Source organism: Molothrus aeneus, chromosome 9 (assembly GCF_037042795.1).
Source record: "Molothrus aeneus isolate 106 chromosome 9, BPBGC_Maene_1.0, whole genome shotgun sequence".
NCBI classification, from domain to species: Eukaryota; Metazoa; Chordata; class Aves; order Passeriformes; family Icteridae; genus Molothrus; species Molothrus aeneus.
In genome coordinates this window covers 8,245,473-8,272,438 of record NC_089654.1, presented here as the reverse complement: position 1 = coordinate 8,272,438, position 26,966 = coordinate 8,245,473, and the positions used below count along the sequence as shown (strand labels likewise).

General features: G+C 42.1%; 1 protein-coding gene across 1 annotated transcript in view; it reads right to left on the bottom strand.

Moving 5' to 3' along the window:
• TRABD2B (TraB domain containing 2B) overlaps nucleotides 1-26,966 on the bottom strand; it is a 259,725-nt gene that overhangs the window by 80,052 nt on the left and 152,707 nt on the right. Inside the window, exon 4 of the mRNA XM_066555948.1 lies at nucleotides 22,870-23,044. Coding sequence (XP_066412045.1) covers nucleotides 22,870-23,044 — 175 coding nt within the window. The remainder of the gene's footprint in view (nucleotides 1-22,869; nucleotides 23,045-26,966) is intronic.

The window sequence follows — 26,966 nt, the reverse complement described above, 5'->3', positions numbered from 1 at the left end:
GAACAAGCTACATTTCAAAGGTGGTGGGAATTCATGCTATTTCACCTCTCCAAGGCACGAGCTTATCTTGGATGTATCACAGAAGGGAACAGCTAAACAGTGCCATGTGGCTGATAATGAAGAGCCAAGAAACCAGACTGATGTCTGGATGCTAAGCATCTCACAGGCCCAAAAGGATGAAAAATAGCTTTTCATGTGGACTTGTAACTAATTTTTTACATGTGATATTGTAAAATTAAAGTTTAAGATAAAAAACACCATTATACAATTATAAACTAGGCCTGCTCATGTTGGTATTCCAGTAAAGGAATGTAAAACTTTTAACTGAACTTATTTCACAAAATACATTTTTTACCTATAAAAAATTTTAATTTTAAACAAATGAAATTTTCCTAAAGAAAATTATTACCTGAAATTTTATGCATCAGGTCTTGTTTTCAGTTTGTAAAAAAGACTTTTTTGGAAGGAAAAAAAAATAAAACGACTGAAAAATCCCAAGTTCCCCATTAGACTTTAAATTTAGTATCTGAAACAAATTCAGGACTTAGTGCTCCCTGTCTGATCTCACAAACTGCTGAACTCAGCTCCATAAAAACCAGGATGTCTATTCCTGGGAGAGCTCCTTGTAAATCCTTAAACCTACTGGGGAATGTACAGGTGAGGTAAGTAATGAGCATGGGGTTTTTTCATGTAATTTTTCTCCATGTTTCCCAAACTCAAAATACCTCAGGGTTCCCGATCTTAGTTAGCTCAGAGACACACAAAGGTGCAGAAACAGCTGACTGGAGAGAATGGGAACCAGAACAAACTGAACTGGAAACTGATGCCATGAGGAGTCCCACGATCCATGGCTGTGGTGAACCCTGTGAGCATTCCCTGGGCAAATTCTGGCTCACACCAAGCTGCCCCATAGAGCCAACAGCACCTGGTCCCTGGCAATAACACACATCATAAATGTGAAATATTTACTAAGGTGACCAGGCAGAGAAGGGGCTAAACTTCCAGCACACTTAGCCCCTTACAAAATCAAGATCAGGAAGTCTAATTGCAGCAGTTTTCTCACCAGTCTTACAAGAAACCATTTAAAATTGCAATTTAAGGAAGTTTTAGGTGCATACCTACATCCATCCCTGGAAGTGGTCAAGGCCAGGTTGGATGGGGCTCTGAACAACCTGGTCTATGGAAAGGTGTCCCTGCCCATGGCAGGGGAGCTTGGGACAAGATGATCTTCAAGGTTCCTTTCAACCTAAACCACCCTGTCATTCTACGATCCATCTTATCCAGCAAAGCCCATGAGCACACGTTAAACTTTAAGCAATGTTTCTGTCAAAATGAAGCCAAGTTGAAGGTAAGCATATGTGCAGCAGGTGTTGAGGAGAGTCAGCAAAGAGGAAAGGACATCTGTCCTGAGAGTGGAATGTTTTTCATTTTATAGTCCTTCCCAACATCCAGAGATGTAGGTCTTGCCTCTGATTTTAGCTACTCCTCTACACTACTTAGCTACAGTTTATAAATGAGTAATTGCTACTAAAATAGAACTGCTGATTTTTTTAAATTTTTTTTTTGCCACAGCTGCATCTATTACCCAAGTGTACAAACATTGTGCTAACAAGATCACCTGACTCAGGTCTGCTTTTTATCACAGCAAACATGTTACAGATCTATAATCACAACCATGCCTCTCAACATGATTTGTGGGAGCTCTGTTAACTGTTCATGCTAAAAATAGTCTTATTCTTTTAAATTTAGCAGCATCACAATATCCCATGAGATTGTCAGTGCTGGACTCTTGAGCATTCAGGGCACTGCAGTTACTGGGAAGCTGAATAGAAGTTTGGGTTCATATTCCTTGATACACTGCAAGAGCCCACTCAAGATCTTCTCTCTCTTTCTGGGCTGTGTTGTCAGCTTGTGGCTGATTTTGGGTACATGGGAAGGGTCCATCAGGAACAGGCTAAGCCCACCAGAAAAACACCAGGGCAGCTCTGTAGGATCCTTTCCCCTGATTCCCTCCCAGCCTCCATCCTTTTGCAGCCCAGCGGCTTCCTGAGCCAAGTGAAATCTTTGGATCCAGTAATTCTCAGAGGATTTACTTCCAATCTAACACCAGTCAGAGCTGGGTTGGATCTAACAGCTTTTTTTTTTTTTTTTTTTTTTTTTTTTGTGTGAGAAATTTTACAGATCAGTAACACCTGGTAACTGTGGCATTAGGAAATGCAGGTGTTATCTTAATTTTTATGTCGTTATAAACACACACACAGAGAAATATAATACAATATGTTAGAAAGATGTGTTTTGTTTGGAGAGGTGCAAATCCTCAGCTGTGAGCAGCAGCAATGGCACAGAAACAGTTAAGGCCATAACTGGACTTCAGAACACCCACGATCAGTTCCTAAATCTGCCACGGATTTTCTGGTTTGCTTTGGGCATATTAATTGAGTCTCTTATCTGTCAACTAAGAAAAATTATGCTGGTTTGTTCCCCTCATAAGGTCCATGGGGTGTACCAATTCCCAGCCCAGATTTTGCCTAAGTTTAGGTATTTAACCACAGCACTTTACCAAAGGTCCCATTAAAGTCAATGCAGAGAGACAGATGCTGTGAGAGTGAGACCAATCTCCTAAGAGAGCTGTAGTTTTCTCTGGAGAGGTTTACTTCCTACCTGACATAGTCAGGAGAAATCCTATAATGTCTGAATAACTAACATAATTTGCTGAAGTACCTGGAGTCAGCTACCATGAATATCCAGGTCTTAGCATTTAAAACAATGAGCTGATATAAAGAAAATTTCCAGTAACACCATGGAACAACTGCATCCCACCTGCTGAGCCACAGCTCAGGGTAACTATCATTTGGATATGCATTCATGGCTGTGCCTGAGGATAGCAGATGTGAAACCCACAGGCCAAATGCATCCAGATGCAAAGCACTGGCCTTTCCAGCATCACAGTGACTTTCCCATTGACAGTCCTATCAAACTTTTGCTCTGCATGGAGGTTATAACCTGAAGCTTTTACATCAGTTATATTTATATTACAATAACTCACCTTCTGAAAGATTTTTGTTGGTTTAATAAAACTTCTAAATAAGCACTTTGATGCAGCTTCGGTTAATTCCAGCTTACGTATACAGTCAAATCCTATACATACAATCCAAGTGTTTGGTTTTTTTTTTAATTCTCTTACACACTCACACACCCTTGCACACTTTTACACACTCTTGCACACTCTCTTGCTCTAACAAGAGCCCAGCTAGTTTCTGTGAAGCCCATGGCTAAGGCACAGATTGATGTTACATTCTCTGCTCTGGTGTTCATCTGTAGCATAGCCTGTTTATCTCCCAGAGTGTGTTTTGCAACAGCCATAAACCTCACCTCAGCAAGAAGCATCTGAGCAATGCTTGGACAGGGAACTGTAAGCAGCCATGGCAAACAGCAGCCACCTGGCTTATGTCCCAGTGCTCTTCCATTCGAGCAGCTCAGTTCTTTGGTGGCCACTTAGAGTTGTATTTTATTTATATAGTGCTGCTAAACCTCATCTATATTTGTTCATGTAAATTGCCTGAGTAGCCCTGGACTTGGAAGGGAAACACATATTCTTCCCTGACAAAGAAACAGATGATCTCACTGGCAAATGGGACACATAAGGCATTGTGTTTGCTTTAGAGTAAGCTCGCTTACCAATCAAGCCACTTGACTTATCAAGCTTTTTTGCCCCCTCCTCTATTATGGGCAAGTCTCCTGTCAATGAGAAGAGGATGTCCCTTCTCCACCTCGTGCCATTTCCCATTCCCCTGCTGTAGGGTTGCTGCCCTGGTTGCCATGGCAGAGCTTTTAAGTGTGGTGCTGACAGGTCACACGCTGAAGAGGCCTGATCCCACCATAATGCTCATGGAAATCAATAGGATTCAGTTCCTCCAATGAAGGCATGAACTTACAAGACAGATTGTCCCTTTGTGCTCAGTGAACGTATAAAAGGTCTCTAAAGCCAGGCTTGCACTGAAATTCAGCCAGGTTTTCAAAACTGCTAAGGGCTCAGGCCTATTGAAAATCCAGCCCTCAGCACAGCCTCTGGTTATGGAGCACTTAACATCTATTTGATCAAAGAGTCAAATTGTCTCAAGATTTTGGTTACATGCAAATCTGTCCCTTGGTACTGCATGTACTGAATCCTAAGAGCAAAGTCCTCCAATTAAATCTGCTGCAATAGATAATGCACAGTAATCTGCTATTGGAGAATGCTTCTGGAATAACTCTTCCTGGGCATGCTCCAGCCATCACCAGCCTCCTGAGGAAAGTACTGCAAAAGGAAGTCATAAACTCAATTCCTGTGTTAACCTGGGAATCAGAAATGGACATAAGCTTCTGTTTTCCACATCCCAAATGAATCTAGCTACCACCAGGCAAATAGCTATTTGGAACAGAAAAATATAAAGTCTCATGGCATAAAATACTGATACTACTGTGTTGTGTTTGGCACTGGAGGGGGCTGCCCTGGGAGAGGGTGGAAGGAACCTGTCCCTTGTGTTGCTACAAAAACACACCATGGATTGGCATTCTGGAGTGAAGGACCATCTTATCATATGGTTGTCTTTCAGCTCTTCCCAGGAGACTCTGGTCCTTAATGGACAAATGGCCACTCATGACTTCCCAAACTGTGGAAGGCTCATGCTGCCATTTTACTCCACAACTTTTCTCAGCAACTCTTTTTAAGTTTGGACAATCTTTTCAGTGCACAAAACACAAGGTAACCTTACAAGCTCTCTTTGCTGAATTTTCTCTGTTGCAGCTGATATCCGTCTGACTTAAAAAGGACAGTAAGTCAACTGAATGGCAGAGTGGAAGAAATCATGGAATCATCACTAGTCTGAGCCCTGATTATCCAAAAGGCACGATCACACATGGGGAATAATTTCAAATACAGTCCTCTGTTTACAGAACACGTGACCACAAGTGCTCCTCTCCTAATTCATGACCTGTTGCTGTGACACTCCACACAACCTCTGTTCCTTGCTGTTATTAATTAGCAGGACAGTTTTCAGCCCAGGGACTGCTGCCATGAGTGTTACCACAGCTATGAGCTAACACATTTGGAGACTCATAGTTAAATGAATTGCACATGCTACCTGGTAGTACCATTAGAATCCAGGGCTTTTTACAGCTTTTTCTCCCTTTTATTTCCTCTTCTCAAGAACAGACTTTCTGGCAGTTGTAGACCTGTTGATAAAGCCATGCAAAGTCTGTTCATGTGGAGGAGTGCAGAAAGGAACCTTTTGTAAGAGCTTGCACAGTTGAGTACACAGTGTTATCTCTATCCATGTGCTGATTCACTTGTTTATCTGGGTTATCCCAGCCATAAAAATATCTGTGAACACACAGGAATCTTGTGCTTGTTTAAATGGCAGCACAAAAAACCTACTAGAGAGGGGATAGGACCCACAGATCCCCAAAGCACACAGTGTGTGCCAGCTCTCCTGAAGGTACTGAAAGTAATTCTGCAGATCTAAACAAACCCCAGCACAAAATCTCCACTGCAGCTGTTCTTCCACAACACTGGGAAGCATCACCCCCAAATATCTTTCTGACAGGCAATGTTATGGTCCCTGAAATTCATCCTGCTGTCCTTTATTATGCTGCAGTATTCAACAGAAAAGGTAAAGAGCAAAACTCCCCACTCCTCTGCTCATGAGTTATTGTGCAATGTCTCGGAGGCAGAGCTCATAACATTCCTTTTATGCATCCTCCTCAGCTTAAACCTGTTCCTGGGGTTATCTGTGCAATGCAGGGAGGAGCAATGTGAAAACAGCTGTGGGATATGGTTGGGTGCAGAGGGATAAGGGTTTCCTTCCCTGGCATCACAACCAGTTGTGCTGTACATGCACGTGAGCCCTGGACAAAGCCAACTGAAGCCAACAGCCAAGTTCTTCTCAGGCACACAGTTCACCCACAATATCAAAAGAGCAATCGACTGAGAACACATTCTGCTGCACTATTTCAGCTGTGTGCTTCAGCAACCCTGACTGATCATCCACCCAGGGGAAAAGGAAGGAAAAAAATGGAGTAAGAAATTCCTACAACATCTGAACTGAATATATAGCTGTTGGCAGCTTTTGGTTTTGTGTTTTACCCCGAGCTTTCACTGGCAAGAGACAGTAAATTCACAAGCTTTTTCCTAGGAACCCAAGAGAGGAGGGAGTCTGCTTGACAGAGTTATATCTCTGGCAAGGAGCAGTGCTGATAATCACTTTCACTGGAGATGCTGTAAAGTGGCTCATAACTCATTTCTTTTGTACAATAAATGCAGGACAATTAAATCCAGCACTCTTCGATACTGTGCACAGAACTGTGGGACAATCCATCACTGCCTGCTTATACACAACAGCATAGAATGAACCCACCCAAAACAAAGAAGAAAAAAAGCAAATGTGCTTGGGTAAAGTGTCTCATCACATTTTCCCACAGTCACAGTAATCCAAGGCTGTAACTAGACTGCACTTAGCACAGCTCCTTCCCTTTTAAGACTCAGATTTTATTTGCCTGTGTTCATTTCCCCTTTCTCACCCAGCAGGAAGAGATTTTGAACACAATTGTGTTTGTATTTTGTTAATACAAGACCTGTGCCCGTGCCATACTGGACTGGTACCCAGCCTCCTCCCTGCTGGGACCCAATCAGGAATCTCCTTCATTTCAGCCAAATTTTGGCAAAGCCTCCTTGTTTTGTCCTCCATATCCAGTGGAAGGTGATGAGGAGCTGAGAGCCTGCCAGGCCTGAGAATCCTAAACACTTGATTTTAGTAGAAAATACCATAAAAATCCAAGTCTTTTCTCCTGATCAGTGTAACCAGCAAAGTGTGTTTTTCCTACAGATCCATGCTTGGAGAATGAGCTCCTTTTCCAATACCTAGGAAAGAGTGAGTTTCAGTTTATATCACAGTATTTTCCTGAATGGCAACATTACCAGAAGTTTCCTCCTCTTGCCAAAGCTACCTCTTTCCAAGTAGGAACATAACCACAGGAACTTCCACCTTCAGTCAAAATTCCAGGGAAACCAGCCTATGGGTTGCAGAGTTCCTAGCAGAGATGAGTAGAGCTACACTATTTCCTCTGATGGAAACTGGAACTAAGTTTCCTCCCTGACTACACCAAGTTTGAGGGCTCTCATCCCCCTGCTGTTGCACTTCCCAGCCTGTCATCATTGACCTCCCCTAAAGCTGCCCAGATCTGTGCAAGAAAGCTCTCAAAATTAACACATGGTCCTTAATGGCTTTTTGAAGAAATCACAGATTTTAACAAAAAGTCAGTCTAAGGCAGCAGTCCTTAAGAGCTTGTGGAGACCTCAGCCAACATTGCCATAGGCAATGGTCTTCAAACAGATCTCAAACCTGACCTTTTCAAGTGAGACGTTTTTGTCACACCCAAAGAGGAGAAATAAATGATTCAGGGCCACACAAGGCTGTGTCACACAGGTCTGAAACCAGGCTGACAGGACATGATAACCCGGGGATGAAAAACAGTAATGGGAAACTTACAGCATTTAATGCTTGCAAGCATTAAAAAGAGAGAAAAAATAAAATTTATGCATATGTATTTCAGTCTGCCTTGTTTGCTTGTGCTTTGCCATTCTTGGGCTGCAATTAGACATCAGCATCACTTGGCCTGTTCATACAGTGACTAAGATTTAGAACAAAATCAAAAGAATAACAAATAGGACAGCAACTAATGAGCAATAAAAGCACATCCACAAGCCAGTAACTTTGTGTTCATCAGAACAGTGATACAGAAGAACAATTGCTTTCTGCCAAAGTGACATAATCACACTCTCTTTATGGATGGCAAAGACCAAAAGAAGAAAAATTAATTCTTATAATGTTATTTCTTACACAAAACAAATTCTTCAAGATGTGTTTACATGTTGAATCTATAAAAATGAAAAAAAAAAAACAAAACATTTGAGGAAGTCAGATTTGTTTAATTAAATATTCTTCAGGAAGAAATTACTAAAGAAATGATCGAAACCATTTGGTATCCTCAAGTTGTGCAATATTTACACTGCATAAATATGGCAATTTCATTTTAAACTTGCTTCCAAAACCCATGATGCTTACAGGATCCTGCTGTCTCTTTGTGTCTATGTTTTTGTTTTTATGCTCTCCCTTGAAATATTCTGAACCCACGGGCAAATTTCAAATCTATTAGACAGAAGAGCAGCTGTCTCCAAGAGAGCCCTTTCTTATATATTTTATGAATACAGATGGCTGGATAGAGACTCATTGATCTCTCCCATGGAAAGAAAAGTTGCAGAGTGAGACTTTTTAGGGACATCAGAGACCCATAAAGAAAATACAAATGCCCTAATTAATAGAAATGACTCAGCTACAGTTCAAACCTTATTAGACTGCTGGGAATCCAAGCAAATTACCTAAATCCATAGGAAACCAGGCTTCATTAATGTTGCTCCTCACAGTAAGTGTTTGAGGATCAGAGGTTTAAGTCCAAGTAGCTTCATGTGAACCCAAGTTTAGGTAGTTAACACCCTCAGCCTGGGATTTCACTTAATCTGTGCATCTGATGCATCCAACCCAGCTAAGTCCTACTCGGGGTCCCTCCTGGGGCTTCTCCACCTGATGTGTGTCACCACCCTAACAAAGTGCAGCCTTGGGTGAGTTGTATGAAAGTTCTGAGTCCCCATGGGCAGTACATCAGCACTTATTTCATGCAATTTATTAGGGCTGTCCTGCAAACTGAACTTTAAAATAAATGTTCAAGGCAAAACTTGTGGCTTTCCTGCAAGAGGAAAAAATAGGTTCCTCCAGCCATCTTCAGCCTTCTGTAAAACCCAACTTACACAACTAAAATCTACTCTTTATTTAACTTTTTACTCTTTTATGTTCTAGTTCTTTATTTCTCATGCCCACACTTGATACTGAAGGAGTTTAAAATTAGTACTTGTGGCCCATGGTTTGAAGTTCACAGCTAAACACATGGTGTTAGGGTCCACAAAAGAATAGGATAAAATTCCAGGAGACCAAACCAATTAATCTAACAGTCTCTTCTGGCCTTAAAAGTTCTGAGGCTATCTCTTGAGGGCTTTTAATTGATTGTTTCAAATTTTCAAATACTTATAACCATCTAAAATATTATTAATTTTCTCCTTTTATTAAATAAAAAATCAAGTTAATATAGGAATAAGGAAATTAATTGTGGATTCTACTAAAATATCAAAAGGAATTTTACCAAATGTCAGTCTCCTCAAGCTGCATGTATTTATTTAAACCATTTTGGTTAACAGCAGACTGAGGGGGTAACTTTCAGGCAAGGAGTTTTGCAAATATTTTAAGTAGAGTTTTAATTGACCCAGTTTGACATTAAAAGCACTTTTTAAACTCTTGATATTGTTAGCCATTTAAGATAAGTGGCAATAAATACAGATTAATTGTAGCACATGAAATGAAATCTTGGGGCTGCGGTGGGCCGGTGAAAAGGCCCTTTGTGAGGCAGGGAGGTGGAGGATCGTGTGTTGGGGTTAGGCTGACAGAATCCCCCGTCAGGCTCAGCCAGGCTTTTGGTAGCTCACGCTGGGACCAACTGCAAAGACAACAAACTTTGGGCAAAGGCAAGCGGGGTGATTGGCAGGTCTGAAGGAAAACAAAAGCGCCAGGACCAAGGGCTCCCTTTTGACGGGAGCGCTGTGCGGAGCAGGACTTAAAACGAAGCCAACACTGGGGCTTTTATTGTGTGGGAGATGATTGAGCTGGGAATGTAAATTCAGGAAGACAACTTCTAAGATGCTGGGCGTTTCAGAGAAATGCTGAGTAAATACTACAGACCCAGTGAGTGACCCCACAGGGGGGACTATCTGGTGAGTCTCTCCATAATGCTAAAATAACAAAACAGAAAACCCACCCACATGCCTTCTTATTTGTCTCTAAGTCTTGCATGCAAAAAACTAAGAGATATCAGAAGGCTTTTTAAAAGTGTCTCCAAGTCCAAAACACTCCTCACTGACAGCATTTACACAGATTTGGCCTGGCTGTAAGAAAGCAGCGAAAAATCAGACACATAGGATGTCAAAGTGTTTTTTTGTTTGTTTTGACTGCTCGCTTCTTCCCTTGCAGAAGGGATAACCATGCCTGATGAGCAGAAATGAGGGCCTGCTCTCCTGTCTGCAGCTCTGTCTCCAGGCACACCCGGCTGTGAATGACTGTGCTGGCACTGAAGCAGCTTTTGTTCCCTTAAGCCAAGAGGAGAGGAAAGATGGAAAGAAACTCTTTACACTTCTGCATGTCCAAATGCACCTCTTCCATGCAACCACAGAGCTGGAGAGTTTGGTCTGAGCACTGGGGCTCAAAGGGACATCTGCACAGTGGACAAAATGTTTGGTGAACCCTGGGCTCCAACCATATCACACGACAGGATGCCAAAGTTGCACATGGTGGGTGTTACAGCTCCTTCTCCCACCCCAAAGAAACCTAGCCCTGGATGAGTTTTCCAGAGCTGGTCACAGAGGAATTTCTTTTCCCCTCGAGACCACACCAAGATGCTCTCCAAAGCATTATGGAAAGCAATCCTGTGTCAGTCTTCTGCTTGCAAATTTGCCTCAGGGCTACCAATGTTCTATCATTGGCAGCAATGCAAAACATTGCTCAGGGAGTGCTCAGTGCACCGAGCAGCTTGTTCAAGGTCAGGTAGAGGTAAGGACAGAACACCCTGAATTCTTGACTCCTGCTCTCAGGGTTCAATAAATCCCACTCATCTGAAAGTCAGGCATCTGTTGGAGGCCAGTTTTTAGGTTTCCTCTGTGGTCAGTAGAAAGATATCTCCAGAGGGCAATTCCTTCCATCTTAAAATATGCATCTGAGGTAAGTGGGAGGATTTCTCCTCTGAGGGTTTCAAAGGAACTGATGGTCTTATACAGAACACACACTGAACTTTCAGACACCTTAAGTTCAAGAGGGAGAGTCCCACCCCAACAGCCAGCTGCCACTGTTACCAAGATACTAAATACATAATTTCCAATCTCAAGCAAAAATGAGTAAAATTAAGCACTAACCCTGGCTTGGCTTTTCTGATCCCCATCTGTATTTTTCTTTGGAAAGGTTTCAAGCACTTTCAACATCACAATGTTTTTGGAGCATCTTCTCCAACTGCTATGTGACAACCATCCCCTTGTCTGATAAGCCAAATTTGCAAACCCCTTTCCTCCTGGTCATGCTTTACTATTTCCTTTGTTTCTTAGTTTTGTTCCCCACTGCCAGTGAGCTGCTTCAACTCTCAAGAGAATGACCTTGGTTCTGTGGAAAGTGTTCCTGAACTCTGCACACAGGAATGCTGCCCCAGGCTGCCTCCTGGACTCACAGGACTTTCTGATGCTCTTTTCACCCCTTGTCCACTTAAGAACATTTTTGGGCATGGTTGATGGCACACTTGGCCAATTAGCAGTAGTGAGGCTGCACAGTTTGAGTGCCCACGACTCATTAGGTTTATAGAGTCCTGGAGCCATGCCTCGGTCACATTTATTAACTTGCTCCCTGCTATTGCTCTGGCCTTGAGAATGAGTACCTCATTAGAGGGCAGTCCAGAGGTAATGTGGCTTCTCAGATACTCTAAATAATAACTTTGGTGTAAACATCATCATTACATTTAAACCATGCCATGTCTCATCTATTTACTACACACCAAACCCTCCCCTGTGCAGAGGAACCAGAAAAATGCTGTTGTCTATGGGGATGTGGCTCACCTCCCTCTCCCATTGGGACTTTCTGAGCTCTAATGAAAGTTGAGCTCATGCTGTGCCCTTTCAGTGGATGCACACTATGAATGTCTTTTTCTTCTATCCAATCACTTATTTTCATGAAGTATGCAAGAACTTATTATCTTGGAGAGTCAGCCATCTGTCAGGTTTGGTTATAATCAGCCAACAGATGAAAAATTTATGAGGGCGAAGGACATAGTCACACACACCTATATATACACACACACATACTCACAAACACTGCCATTGCCTAAGCCTCATTTCCTTAGGAAACCAGATTAAAAATAGCATTGATGTCAATAATGAAGTCTTTATTTCTTTGGCAGATCTCTGTTCCTTTTAAACCAATCCTCCCAGTGAGAGGTACTGTAGAATTTTCAACTGGAACCAGACCAGATCGCTAAGTGATAAGAACCTCACAGCAGTTTCACTGTACCTCAAACACCTCAAGGAAAAACACAAAGTGAATGAGAATTCTGTATAAATACTGAAAACTGGTGCTGAATTTCATACTGAGTTAACCCAGTGGTGGCATTTGATTTTTCTCTCCTTTTACTTCCAGTGTATAAATCCTATTTTAAAAAGTTTGCAAACCTCAGTATTTAAGGTATTTCCCATAATAAAGTATAGAAAAATACTAAAAAAGACTTAAGTTATTAATTTAAATACAAGTCACATAGGTTTCAGTCCTGCAACATTATTCCAGGAAAATGATGGGAGATTTCACTTTTCTGACAGAGAGTTCCAAACGTGAACTCCACCAAAATGTTGTGTTTAGATTAAAAAGGCGTTTAGAAATTCTCTGGCAGAGTAATTGTCAGGTGATGAGCAAAATTGTATCTAAGTCTAAGAACTTGGTAGGTCTCATTGATTATCTCTTGCAAACCAGAAGTTCCAAGGTAGATCCATCCAGCTTTCTATTTGATCACCTACCTCTTCATTCCCACTGCCTGCCTCGATGTTGACTGGGAGCAAAGCCTGGTACATCTGAAACCATATTTTGCCATATTTCAGTTCACAACTCTTTAGCAAACTTTTCCAGGAAGAAGGGCTTGTCTACCTCCAAGCCAGTCCATTTTTGCCAAGAATTACCATATTTTCCAGTTTTGTGAGTAATCTCTCCAAAAACCAATTTGAAACAGCAACACTTTTCCACAGATTGAAGTTTCTTCTCACTCCCCATCAGTCCAGTCCAGATTCAGGTTTTCTGAAGAGAGCAGAAAGGGAGCTGAGATTCAGGCACGAACCCGCGTGTTTTCCAGTTTCAGATGGCAGCTCAGCTATAGGACTTGGGCTTGAGCCCAGTTTCAGTTGCCACCAGAGCAATTTTGTCCAAGAGACCTCTGTTGCTTTCTGCAGGCCTCTATAAAATGCCTGAACGGTGGCAGAGTTTGTGTTTTGAATGTCTAAGAGAGGTGAATAACTGAAGTTTACGACATCTCGTCTTGCCGGCTGGAGCTTTAATTATTTCCCTTCTGCTCCTCTAAGTAATTCTACCTTCACTTTACATTTCTGATGTTTAAATATTGTTTTTGGGCTGAGGTATACTGCGCATTCATTTTCTTTTCCTTGACACATCTCTTCTGATCTACCAGAGAAAATAACAATGGAACTGGTATTTAATAGGCTTATAAAGAGGGTATTGATGTGAAAGTAGCAGCCTAGATTAAAGACCTGGAATGACAAATAAATAATGTCTCATCCAGGTGCACATGCCAGTCACCTTGATGTCAGTTGCAGAACTACCATTAATTCTGTGAGAATAGGATCTGATCCCAAATCCATAAATCCTTTCTCAGCAAGTTTTCTCTGATGATATTCCTGGCACAACCATGACTAAGAAAACCTGAAACTCTCACAAGAACGCCCAGTTTAATGAGATTTCCAGTCCCAGTTTCCATACCAGTAAAAATCCTCAAGAAATCCACATAAATTACAGCCAGGCTTTCTAAAGCTTTTAGCTTCAAATCCACTTTTGCAAAACAACTGACTCCAGCCAACAGTTGTGCCCTGCCTTTCCAGGGCACCAAGACTACCACTGGTTCTTCTCCATATGCAGTCCTCCTGCAACTTGGCTCTAAAACTGGTCAGAAATGGCGTGAACCTCTAAGAGACCAACACCACAAGCAGTACAAACTGGTTCCTAAATTCCTGGCTTTACTAAATTCCCTTTCCAGCTTCTGCTCCAACAGCTGGAGGCTCCAAGAGTGGAGCTGCAGGGAATTCAGCCATGGTGGTCCAGGATGCCTTGGGACATCCCTGCTCCTCCTCCGGAGTACGCACCCAGGCAGGAGGGGCAGAAGAAAGGAGCGTGAACTCAGGCCAACCCCATCAACTTGCATTAATTTGAAACACCACTGAAGGATCTTTGCTTGCACTCCAGGCTCTGAATTCAAGAAAAAGGAGTAACCAGATTTCCTTTTGCTCTGGGACAGCAACAGACTGCAGGGGGACTAACACTTGGGTGCAGACATTTTAATCAGGGCAGGCAGCACACAAAGGTATCCCAGCTGGGATAAGATCCTTGGATCCTTTGCAATCTGCTTGCCTTTCACAGAGCATCCCGCAGAAACCTCAGTGTTAGAGGAAGGTTGCCAGTCCTTGGGTTCACCTCACTGCTCTTTTAAAATCCTCTCAACAGCACTGTTAGAGCTGGATGGGAATTTTCAGCTGAGTTTTGGGATGGGAAGTGATGAATTGTCTGGCATCCATATATTGATTTCAACACTCCCATTATGAAACCTAGAGTTATATGGGAGCTCTGCCTGGTCTCCTGAGAGCCTACAGGGTGGCCTGTGAATCCACAGCAAGCTCTTGCGTGTGTGTGTGGGTGAAAAAGTATTTCATCCCATGCTGAAGCCCATTTCTGTTCAGCAGAGTGATTAAGCCTCTCATGCTTCTTCAGTTATGAAGAGAAAATTTCCCAAATTATGTCTACATTTCTTACATCTCAGATGTTTAAGAGAAATACAGTAAGGATATAACCAAAATCATTATATTATTGGGCAGGAGGGGCCAATAGAGTTTTCTTTCCTTTGAGAACAGAGAGACAGAATTAGACTTATACAGTAGAACTTGGCACAGGCATAATAATAAATATGATATGAAAATGTCAGGGACCCAGAGGAGCTGACATTAATGTATGTGCTTCTTTAAACCCAAATCCTACAGTGCACAGGCAACTTTCCCCATACATCATGGGCAAAATTATACCAGAGTTGGTGAATGTACACACTGCAGTTTGCAAGGCTTGTTTTAGTTGCTTTCAGCATTTGTTTGAATATCTGCAACTGGCAAACAAAGACCAGGATTTGGGGTTGCACACACTTTCTGTGGAGTAACAATGAAAGCAAAGATGGGCAGTGGCCAGGCAGGACTCCCTGTTGAGCACAATGAATTCTCCACCAGACCACCAAAACACAGTCCAGGGCTTGTCCAGCTTACCTCAGCAGTTTAGGTGATGACATACCAGGGGAAAAAACAAATTGCAACCTCAAATACTGGAGTCTTTTCTTTCACCTGCTACGTGTCTTGCCTTCCTCAGTTGGTACAGGTGACAGAGGCCTCAAGACTGCTCTCACCATTGCATAGACCATGCTGTGTTTCTACAATTAATATCTTGTTATACAACAGGAGTTTCTCAAAGCAGAATTACAGGAATGAGCCTTCAGAACAGAAGTTCCCTTTTCACAAAAGGGTGGTGCAGGCAGGTTTATTTTGGCCTCCTTAACTGAGGTGCTCTTTGCCGATTTAAGCTTCAGGTGAAAAGCAAATATTCAGGGATTTCAAAACCCCTGTATTATACAAGATCAGTGTACATTAAAAAGTTCTCTTGATTTTTTTTTTAAAGGCTGCAGGCTGGATTTGCACTTGGAACAAGCTTTTCCCCAGTGAAGTATCTCCTGATTTACAAAAGAGTGTCTGAAAAGAGAATCAGGCATTGCCTGTTTAATAAAGACTTTTAAATGAATCAGTTGCATGGTTTGGTCAAAATTAGCATGCAAGTCTATTTCTAAAAGCAAAGTGATACTTTGCCTTAAAAACTACTAGTAAAGAAATCCATACACAAAAACAGGCTGACCTCACTACAAGCATCTGGATGCCCAAATAAACACAAGCAGAGGGAATTCTAGCATCTGCAAACTGTTAATTCACCCTTTTCTTCTCTTTTGTAGGCTGGCCAAGTTCAATCTCCTGGTCGCCAACTTCTTGCTCCACTGAGACAACCCCATTGATGAACTGTGCTGGTGATGTCAGTAGCACCACTAATCAGCATTGGATCAGGATGCCTGACCTGGGGGATAAAGTCTCTTTATATTCCAGCCTGCAAGTGCTTTCTTTTTTTCTTTTCATCTCCTCCTTTTTTTCCTTTTGTGTTCCACACAGGATCTGAGATGACGAGTGAAAATCGTAAAGAGCTCCACAATCCTGGTGGAGAAAGAACCAGACTTCCAATGAGTTGGTTCCCAGTGACACAACAGTGGTGCTGGTGCCTGATTTACACTGAATACTGCCTCAGTTGGGAGTGCAAGGCAGCTATTTGCATATTCAACAGCTGTAAATCCCCATCCCTCAGTTGTCCGGTTCAGCTGTCTGTCTCTGCCCAGACACACGCAGGGTGGTTCTGGGGCCGCCCGCGGTTCAAAGGACGAGTCTGGACTCTTCAGTTTTTCAGTCTTCAGATTGTTTATTATTTCTTATCTACAGAATTTTCTTTCTGCCCAGCCGAGGTCTGACCAGCAAGGCAGCCAAGGGCACTCTGACCATCCATGGGGCGGTTGTGTCTTTTATACTAAAAACTACGTACATCGTATTTAACTTTATTTCCCAATACCTTTCACCCATATTAGCAAGTGCACCTTCACCATGGACCAATCCCCAAGTGCCAACATCACCACAGAAAATGGATGACAAGAAGAAGAAAGAAGAAGGACAAGACAGGCCCTGATCCCTCCATCTTGTCTCCATAACCCCCCTGTACCAAAACCTTAAAATCTATATTTCACCCTGTAAATACATCATTCCTGCACCATTCACTCCCAAGTGACTCCCATGTCCTCAAACAGGTGGCACATCCCTAGAGGGATCGAAGTCAAGCCGCCAGACACTCCTGGCAACATTCCAGGATTTCTGAGCCCCCCAAGGGTTCTCTCGGCAACTCTGGACATCCGGAGTGATGTGCTGAGTTCCCACACTCAGTGTGCAGTTGGACAGTGGCCTCAAGGCACTTTCCTCCTGAAAAAACACTTCCAAGTAACACATGTGAACCCCAATGCCAGGTCCCATGGCAGGTGCTAATGGCTTTCACAAAGGCTGTCAAGATTTTAATTTGTTGAGTTGTTTGCAGTTGCTTATAGTATCCATCACCTCCTTTCCTTTTCCAAACTACTGAGTAGAAATACGGTTCTCAAACAAAATCCCACTGCCACCTCTCCTCTGGCCGGTTTCCCCAAAATTCAACATCCATTACCTTCCAGCTCAGTTGTGGTCAGCTCACTACCTGTTGATGAAGCATGCTCAAGCTACATCATCTGGATATCTTGTCAGGAATGCTTTAGTTTTCAGAGAAAAATAAGAACATATCTGTGGTGATCAGGACCACTGCAGACTTGAGTCACCTTGGAGATGTCTGTAACTCCTGCTCATTGCAGGAAGTGAAGGCTGAGCCTTCTTCTGTCTTTGGTGCACCAAGTATCTAAAATGATGTGGGCTGAAATTCCCTTGGGAATCCTCTGCAGAGAGGACAAAAGGGGAAGAGCTGGAGCTGAGGACTACAATGAGGAGATTTTATATTCTAGTGCTCTCATACCAGTCCCACCCTATATAAAAGTTGCAGAATTCTCCCTTTTCCTACTGAAAACAAGTGCACCCCACTTCTGAGCCCCATTATGAAGAACCACCAGAGAACATTTACTTTGGAAGAAAGTAACTGCTGTTTGAGAGCTTGGATTAGATGACCTTTAAAGATTTCTTTCAACCCAAACTATTCAATAATTCCTGCAAACAGTCTAGTTTATGAGGACCAGAATCATTCCTGATGATGGTGCCCATCCAGTGATGAGTGAGAGAACTCTGAAGGATGGGCAGGGAATTCACCTGTTCTGACCATGGAAATGATCAAATTCTACTTTTGCTGTTGCTACTCTGGGATGGAGTCTTCTTTCATGGCAGCACACAGACATCTACAGCACAGCCTGTATTTATTTTCTTGCAGAACATCTCAGAAATACCTAATCCATCAACAAATATAAATAAACTCAGCCACCTAAGCCTGCAGATGAGCAAGGGTGCTCTGTCATACAAACAGATCTCTCTTATCACCAGCTTCATCGGGAGCTGTGGGCAATCTGGCTTCCACCACACCACAGACAACAGCTGGGTCCTCTCTGACCTCTCAGATGTTGTGGAGGCTGGTGGGATGGTTTAACATGTGCTCTCCTCCACCCCAGAACTGTGGTCGAGGGACAATTTACTTCCCTTCTTGCTATGGGAGATGCTATGGTACTTGCATTTCAACTCTGTCTCGGTAAAAGAATATTCTCTATGATATATTTATTATTTTAAGCAACAAAACCCACTGCCTTAAAGCCTACTGATTTGGCTGCTAATAAACATTGTGAACTGGAGCAGCATCTGAATTTCTGAAGCAGTAAATCCAACTCTCAGCTACAAAACTGACAGCTCTCATAAAAGAAAGAAAGAAAAAAATTGCAAGTAAAACATCCTAAGGAAATTATCGTTCAAATTAACTGCAGACATAAATTTATCCATCTGTTATCATAAGTGTTACTTGAAAATTATTTGCCTATAAAAATGAAATAAGCCAGAGTGGATTTTATTCTTAAACATTGACTTCATGTGTATGGTCTTAGCTGCCAAAATATTAACTCTTTTTAACAGCCCGTGTGCTCTTGGCTGTGTGTTTCTTTCCTGACTGTAAATGGACCTTTATAAATTGTCTGTATAAATGATGTCTAAGGCACTTCACTGTTACTGCAGATCAATAATTCCAAGTAAACCATCATGATTTTTAAAACACAAACCCCAAGCAAATGCCCAAATTTTACTTGGAAGTGCTCTATTTAGCTACCTTTATTCATTCAAAGGGAAAAGTTACCCTATCCATTAAATGAAAAACATCATTTAACTGCACAAACAATAACTGCTGTTTCATTCCTAGGGTACAGTTACAGGTATGGTGGGATTTTCACATTAAGTCTGAACATGGTAAACACTGGCAGGAGTGAAACAAAGTCCACAGAACTGGGTACAGAGCTGGGTCTCTTTTACCCAGAGCCTGTATTTTTCTTGGAGAAGAGAAAGAAATTAAAGTAGAAAGAAAAAAATTGCTATTTTCACTTCTACGTGTTTTATAAAGGAATAAATTAAAAGTCTGAATTACTTCAACACATTTAAATAGTGAGTAAAGTCATGGAAGACAGAAAAGGCAGAAATCTATTGAAAAGTCTATTTTTTATTTTTAAGAATGACAGAAAACTGAAAAGTTCCTTTTAGAATTGTGTAATTTTTTTTGTTTGTTTTAATACTTTTGACTGGAACAAAACCCCCCATCTTTCAGCAGCATAAAAAAACTTTGCTTCACTTTATGAAAAACTGTTTTATCTCAGCCTGCTTGGATATTCAAATGTCTGTCCCCTGCCTACTCCTTTGTCCCCAGGATTTGTCTTTTGGATGTTTCACAGCCTTGTGCTGTTACAGGCCAGACTCGGAACCAGCTCTCCTACGATGCACCACAAGGTCTTTGCAGCACAGCTCTAAGTGGCACATAGTGAAATTTTAGTGGGAATCAGTTTACAGGAGAGCAATGACACCCAAGCACCTGGGATTTTGACTGAAATCTGCAAAAATGGACTTGTTTTTCCAGAAGAAAACAGAGAAATTTTGTTTTCCACAAATGACCATTTTTTACCAAAAAACCATACACCTGCATCCTCCAGCTCAGTAGCACCAGGCTCCTGCACCACCAGGCTGCCAGGATATCATCTTGTTTTTCATTGGAAGCCACTCACTGGATTTGTTTGGGGTTTTTTGTGGCTTTTTGGTTCTATAGTCATGGAGCAGGATACACTGAGCCAAACCTAACTGCAATTTGCAAAGACACTTGCATGGTGCCTTCTACCTTAGTCAGGCTTATTATAATAATTAATTATTAGATGCTACAGAACTACTCATCCACGGCACTGAAATCTTACAGTAAGCTGAGGATGATGCTCCAAGAGAGCAACAGAGCCTCAGTTGCTGCATGCAGCTGTGCAAAAGCCGGGTAAAACTTCCCTAGAGCAGCATCCACAAGGTACAGCTCCCTGCAGGGAGGCCACCAGAGGGACAGGCAGGGCTCAGCCTCAGGAGGGCTGTTTTCTGGGAGAGATCCTATTTCCCAGCCCTTTGTAACAGGATACTTCTGAGTCCATATGAATCATCCTGCAGGGCTCAGGGCTCCCACCTAGAGCAGCTCTGGTCTGTAGAACTGCATTTGCTGAAGGGTTTCCAAGGTGCTTTTCTTGTAACAGGCTTATTTTCTTACTTAGAAAAACACTTATTTTCCTAATTTTATTTGGCAGCACAGTTTTATCCAATTCTTCCTTTCCCAGAAACTATGATGGAGATTATGAAATTTGGAAAACAATTCATAATACACATATATAATTTAATTACTATTCATTCATTAGTTCAAATATCTTCAGAATTAAGAGATTAATGCAAAGATCATGCTTGGCATAAAGGGCAATATCATCTGAAGCACATTGTCCAGAGTATTTTTTTCAAATTATTTCCCCTTCATCATGACAGTTTTAGAGATGCAAAATCTTAAATTGCATTGCTCCGGGAGCAAATAAACTCCCATAGACTCTATCGTGCCTATCCTAACTGAAAGTGCATTCCTAAAATTTTCCACTTCAGAATTCATGGGAATATGTGAAGGCCTCAACTTTCATCAAAAACGTCCTTTAATTTTATAAAAGGCAAAACCAAACCCTCAAAGTTTTATAAGACAATTTGAATTCATGATCCAAGCACATACCAAAGAAATACCTCAAAATAAAAGAACTAGATATAAGAATGCAAAATAAAAGATTTATCAGTAAAATCCACTCTTCAAATTCAGCACATGGAGGAAAAGAGGAAACAAAAATCCTTCAAGAAAAAAAAACTTGCAGTTGAATCATAGGAGGAAATGAACTTGCCTGCACTTTGGTCACATAAAAGTTTTGGCATTGAAAAAAATTAATATTCTTAGTGTTCTCTGCATGAAGAAAAAAACACCCCAAAGAAGAAAGAAGGAATTAATTGTAGTTAAAGCATGGATAGCCTGCAGGGATGGCCCAATTTGGTGAGAAAAGCCAAAGGGAGGCTGGAACAAAGAACCCAAAACAAAAAGCTTTCCTCAGCATCTCCCACATCCCAGTTTTCAATAAACCCACATGTCTGTTCTGTCCTGCCATGCTCAGTGCTGGGGGAAACAAAACAACCCAGCAACAAAAGCAGTTTTCAACATCACCAGAAACGGGCCTAAAAGACAGAGTGAGATTTGCTCTTTATGAGCCAGCTTTCCCAAGGGATGCTCCCTGAGAGTTTCAGGTAGGTGTCCTCTGATGGGGACAGGGGAAGAAAGCTCAAACCTCCCGTAAATCAGAGGTGTCTTTCTAAAGAATGTAACATGGAATTAGCATCCATCCATTGGCTTAATTTCACCTCTGTTATTAGCACAAGCAAACAGCTGCAGTAGGTTGGATCCATGACCCACCTAATCCATGGTCTGTGGACTAGGTGTAGAGCACTACAAGTGGGCAGTGATGCCCAGTTTATCCCCTCAGCTCCATTTATGTACTGGTTAAGGGATTTTCAAAACTGGAAACTGTTATCTAAGCCATCATGTTCAATAATCTCCAGTAAACCTTGGGTTAGACAGGCTGGTTTTTATGAATGCCTGTCCAATTATGAGCCATCATGATATATTTTCCTACTGTAAAAACAGTTAAGCAAAACTTCTTGGCCAGAAATATCAGCCAAGCCTGAGATTAAATAAGCTTGGGAAAATTCAGTCCGGATACACTCAAAAAATAAATACATCAAAATGCACGTGTCTCTGCTAAAACCCACAGTCTTTAATCAAAATTCCCACTGAAGTGAGTAGCGAAAGGTGAGTTGTTGCCAAAGTTCATAGCGAGAGCCATGGGATGAGAAGCAAAGTTCTGTCAAAAATGAGAAATTGCCAGGGAGAGGGAGCAGGAGGAGCAGATTGGTTCTTGACACAGCAATCGTAGCCTGCCTTGAAGTCAAGGGAGGCTCAAAGAAACACTTAGCTGGTGCTCAGGATTCTGCTGAGCTGGGGCCTGAATAGTTATTATTTATACTCTTATCACACAGAAATGTGAATTCTATTGGACAAGGGAAAGGAAATAAAAAAGGGAAAAAGGGGACAGTAGCATGTACTGTCGCAGGCTCACAGAAGTACTGCAGATATCTTTGTTTTGCAGACTTCAGGGAGAGCATTAAACAGGAAGAGGGACACTTTGGATTTTTACTTCATGGTTTAAACTGCTGGTATTTAGCTACACACACAACTCATGCACTTGTGCAAAGCCCCAAACCAGCCAATCCATACAGACACAGCACCAAAGCAGCTCAGTCACCCATCGAGAAGGTTTAACTGCAGCAACCCCTGAAGGTTTGAAATCCTGGGCCAGTGCTGGAGCCACACACGCGTGCCTGTGCCACCAAAGGGTTTGTGTTCTGCCACTCACTGCCATCAGCACCTGGGCTTACAAATTCAAAGGCAACTGAACCATCTTCTACACCCGTGGCCAAGTAGCCCACAGGTCTGGGAAGGGAACAAACACAACAGCATGAAAAGTGCTTACAGCTTCACATTTCCACAGCCAGATGGAAAACAAAGTAAGTGCAGTCTGTGTGCAACCTGCCTGGACCTAGACCCACCTCCTACAACAGCTCACTTAGAAGTGGGTCTGGACAAACAAAAGTCTTTCAAAGGGAAGCCTTGTAAGAAATTTTCCCACAGGCTGAGACCTAAAGCATTCCAAACACTTTACTTCCAATCATAGTAACAGAGTAAAACAGAAAAAAAAATCATGCCATACCTGCTCCAAAGGCAAAGAAGAAGCTCTTGTCTCTATTCTCCCTTAGAAGTGACATCACTCTTCTCCCCATCCTCTCATTCCTTTTGTAGATGAGCTCCTGTCTGAAGTAGCTGTCTATTTCCTGAGCTGTCACCTGCTCATGGGGTGGGAGTGTTGTGTTGATGAAGTTTGGCACCTGAAACAGAGAGAGAAGCCATAACCCAGATGGCATTGGTTAAGGAACACACAAAACACTGCATGTTTTAATCCAGCCTTCTTTAAGCCACCTGAGCACCACTATCACACAAAAAACCACTAGAGGATCAGAGCATGGAAGGTTGTTAGGGACTCTCAAAAAAAATAAAAAGAAAAGAAAAGAAAAGAAATTCCCAATGAATATACTCTCTTTAAAAAACGTGAAACTAGTACTTTACTACAGGAAATTTTAGTTAATTTTGATTTTTCTCTGTCCCTTCATGAAAAAGTAGTTTCAGGTGTTACATTTGGGTGAGTTACTTGGACCTTTATTCTCTTCTTGTTCAAAAAAAAAAAATCATTGGCTGTTTAATACCAAATTCCTATGATCTGTTCTCAGCTGAGGTCACCATGAACTAAGCAAGGACTGTAAGATTTGGCTTGTATATATGGCTTTCTAAGAACCTAACAGTTTAAAAAGAGGAAAGTATAGCAAATACAGACACAGGAAGATGCACACAGGGTAAACCCCCTTATCTTTACACGCTATTAGGCCTCACCAGAGAAGACCATGCATTGAAACACATAAATCCCTGGAACATTCCTGATATATCTGAGGAAGTGATTTCCACAAGAACTCCTTCAGTCTCTGCTTTTGTGAGGAGAGATGTTTACAGACACAGCAGAAAGGCTGAAAGCTCAAGGACTTTGGTGAGGGCAGCAGACCCAGGAATGAGCCAAGACCCAAGCTGTAATGGACAGATAAGCCAAAAGTCTCTCATTATTAGGACAACAACTTGTTTTGAAACAAAGTCCCAGGTCTACCACAAGGGTTTGGGAGCCCACATGCCCTGCAGAGAGAAGAGCTGTAAGGGGGCAGTGTTTGGTGATTGCTAACAGAACCCAAGCACTTTCTGGCGATTTTCCTGTGCCTCACCACTGGAAAGCAGCTTAAGCTGCAAACCCCAGGTTGAGATTTCTGAGTCCCTAGGTACGTGTAAAGCTGCCAGGATTTCCAGTGTTAATCTGAGTCAGTGGTAATGACATTGCATGCACAGCACATGAGGGGAACATCCCTCACTCACTGTGCTGAAACACTTGGTACAGTGACTCTGTTACTTGGGTCAATTCCATCTCTGGTTTTCTACTATACAAAATTCCTGCACTCATTTGCTAAAACTTGCCTTTGGTTTTTATTTTTCAGCCCACCTCTTCCTGTTTCACTTGCTCACATGGTTTTATCACAATAATTTCTGTTTCTTCCCACCCTCTTTGCTTATACTGCTTCTCCAAAAGTTTTCAGCAAGTCTTAGGGAGCAAAACTGATTTCCATCTTCCCAGTGACTCTCCTTGAAACTTTTTCATTGCAGCCCCATCTGCATCACTCCTAATATACATGAGGGATCAACCAGGAGAGATTTCTCACGATGTATTATGCAGGATGAGTCTACACCTCACTCTGGATTCACACTAAAGGCTGTTCCCAGTTGAGTGAGACAGAAAAGGGGACCACATCTCCTGAACCAGGGGGTCCAAAGGGGATGGAGATAACACTCCGTGTAAGAGACCCTGCCCCTGCCTATTGGGTCTCACAGACCAGCTGGACCTTTGCTTTTCCAAACTGCTTCTCAACCTGCTTTGCCAAATCACCGTGCTCCTCACAGCATATCCTTCTTTAAGGGTTCAGTAACATTACCCTGAGTCATTCCTTCCTCCAGGCTTTCCAGCATGGCTTGGCATCACCAGTGTAACCTGTGAACTCCTCAGAGCATGCAAGTACTTTGCATCTTGTTCTCAGTTTAGCCCTGAGCCAGCACTCAACAAGTAATAAGTCCCATTAAGTCAGACCTCTTGGAGACACCAGTTTCCTGTGAAAGCCCAAGGAAGTTACCTCTGTGTCTGGCAAGAATACCTGTTTGTCTCAAAGGGATGGAGGAGCAGACTGACGGTGTCAAAGAGATAAAATGCTGCTGGCTAGAGCAGCAAAGGACATAGTGGCTTTCATTCCTGGTGAAAAGCAGGGAGAGATTTATATTGTAGGAATCAAGTCTGAGGAATGAGTAGCCATTTTACACTTGCAGTAACATCTGTAATGCAAAGCTGCAAATCAATTTTTCCAAGGAGATGCCACAAACCTTTGCATGTCCTCTATACTGGGGCTCTCAGGCAGGAGGTCAGGGAAGCCTTTAGGCACTGAAGTGGAAGGTGACATTTTGTGGAAGCATCTGAAGGCTCAACACCCACATAAGAGAAGTCTCTTCTTCCCTGCTTCTGGCTGAAGGCTGGGACCTGGTTTTGAATCACTTGAGATGCTTTGGGGAAAGCAAGGTACAGCCTTGCCTGTGAGCACAACCTGCTCCTACACAAAGCAGGAGCAGCAATGCTGGGGGACCAAGCAGCTTTGTGACCTCACTGGTGATGGAGGTCTAGATACCCAAAAAACAGATGTTGTATAAGGTCTTTGCCAAGAAGGGAAGCACCTTTCACTGCCTTGTGCAACTCCATCACTTTCAATCCTAAATCCACATTTAACCTATAGTTTGTTCCTTCTCTTTATCTAACCTAAAATAGAGTACACAAAACAGAGACATTTACTTGCCTTTTTTTCCCACCTTCCCTTTTTTCCTTCTCTTCTGTGGAGAAAAGTTTGCCAATGGCAGAGAGATAAACTTAAAACCAAGGACTGGGTTTTGTCAATCTTCCTTTTGCTCACTCAAGGAACAAGACAAATGAAGGCAACACCTAGAGGGGCACAGCATCAGCTACAGGTCCTGCTGCACTGTGTGCACTCCTGCATTTCTGATGCCTGGCAAAAATAAAATCTGCATGTGTATTTCAGCGTGTGTGTGGCAGAGGACAGAAGATAAATGACTGCAGTTAGTATGCCCCTACACAGTAGTGCAACCACACTCTGAGCTGTGACACTTGCCCCATTAATCACCTCTGCTCCTCCCTGTATCCAGGTCCTTTCCACAGCCAGTGACATACACCATGCCTGGCTTCAGGGAGACAGCTGCTCCTGTTGATTTAAGAAACCCTTAAACCAGACAGGGATCAGGAAGTCAAGAAACAGTCACACACAATTAGGAAACTCTTAACTGGAGCCAGGATTTAAGTTCGGGGGGTTTTTTGAAAAAGAGAAGATCTGTTATTTTAAAAGGATGGGCTAAATATGCACCAAAAGGATGTACCTTCCCCCTTCTACTTTTATTTTGTTTTCATTCTCTGAAAAAATTAATTTTAACACTTTAATGATATGAATCTATTGTTTTTGACCTGAGAGGGAATGATTGAGATATTCGCTGTGCCCCTGGGTGAGGGACTGATCTAATAATACCTGAATATTGCTACCAGTATTTAAATGTACAATGGAGTGGATTATGTGTCTGTTGAAAAATCCAAACTTCTAATTTTGCTGTTTACCTAGGAGTGTAACAGCTGGATCAGGAGAAAAATGCATCACCTGGGGTGTGCTCACTTCTGGTGGATATGCATGACAAGAGATAAATAGATTCTTTACATCCAGTCTCTGCAAGCTGTGCAGTTTTCTGAGAACCCAACCAACTCATATTTATATATAATTCTAGTGGAAACTCAATAATGTATCTCACTGAGGCATTCAAAATAAAGAATATTTTGTTTTACTTAATAAGGTAGCAATCCTTTTTTCTATTCCCATTTCCTTTAGGTTACAGCTTTCCTATGGACAGCACAGATAGACCACAAGCTCAGCCATTAGGTACACCCTGCATTTCTTAGTTAAACTTTTAAGGTTAAAGAAATGGACTGTGAGAATAAAAAAGAAATTCCAGCCTTGCAAAAATTTCTTCCCCTCCCCACTGTCTGTGTAGTTTTACTTGAGTCAGTGTCCCTGATGGAATATATGTGTGGATAAAGCTCTGTACACACGTCTGAGCTCACAG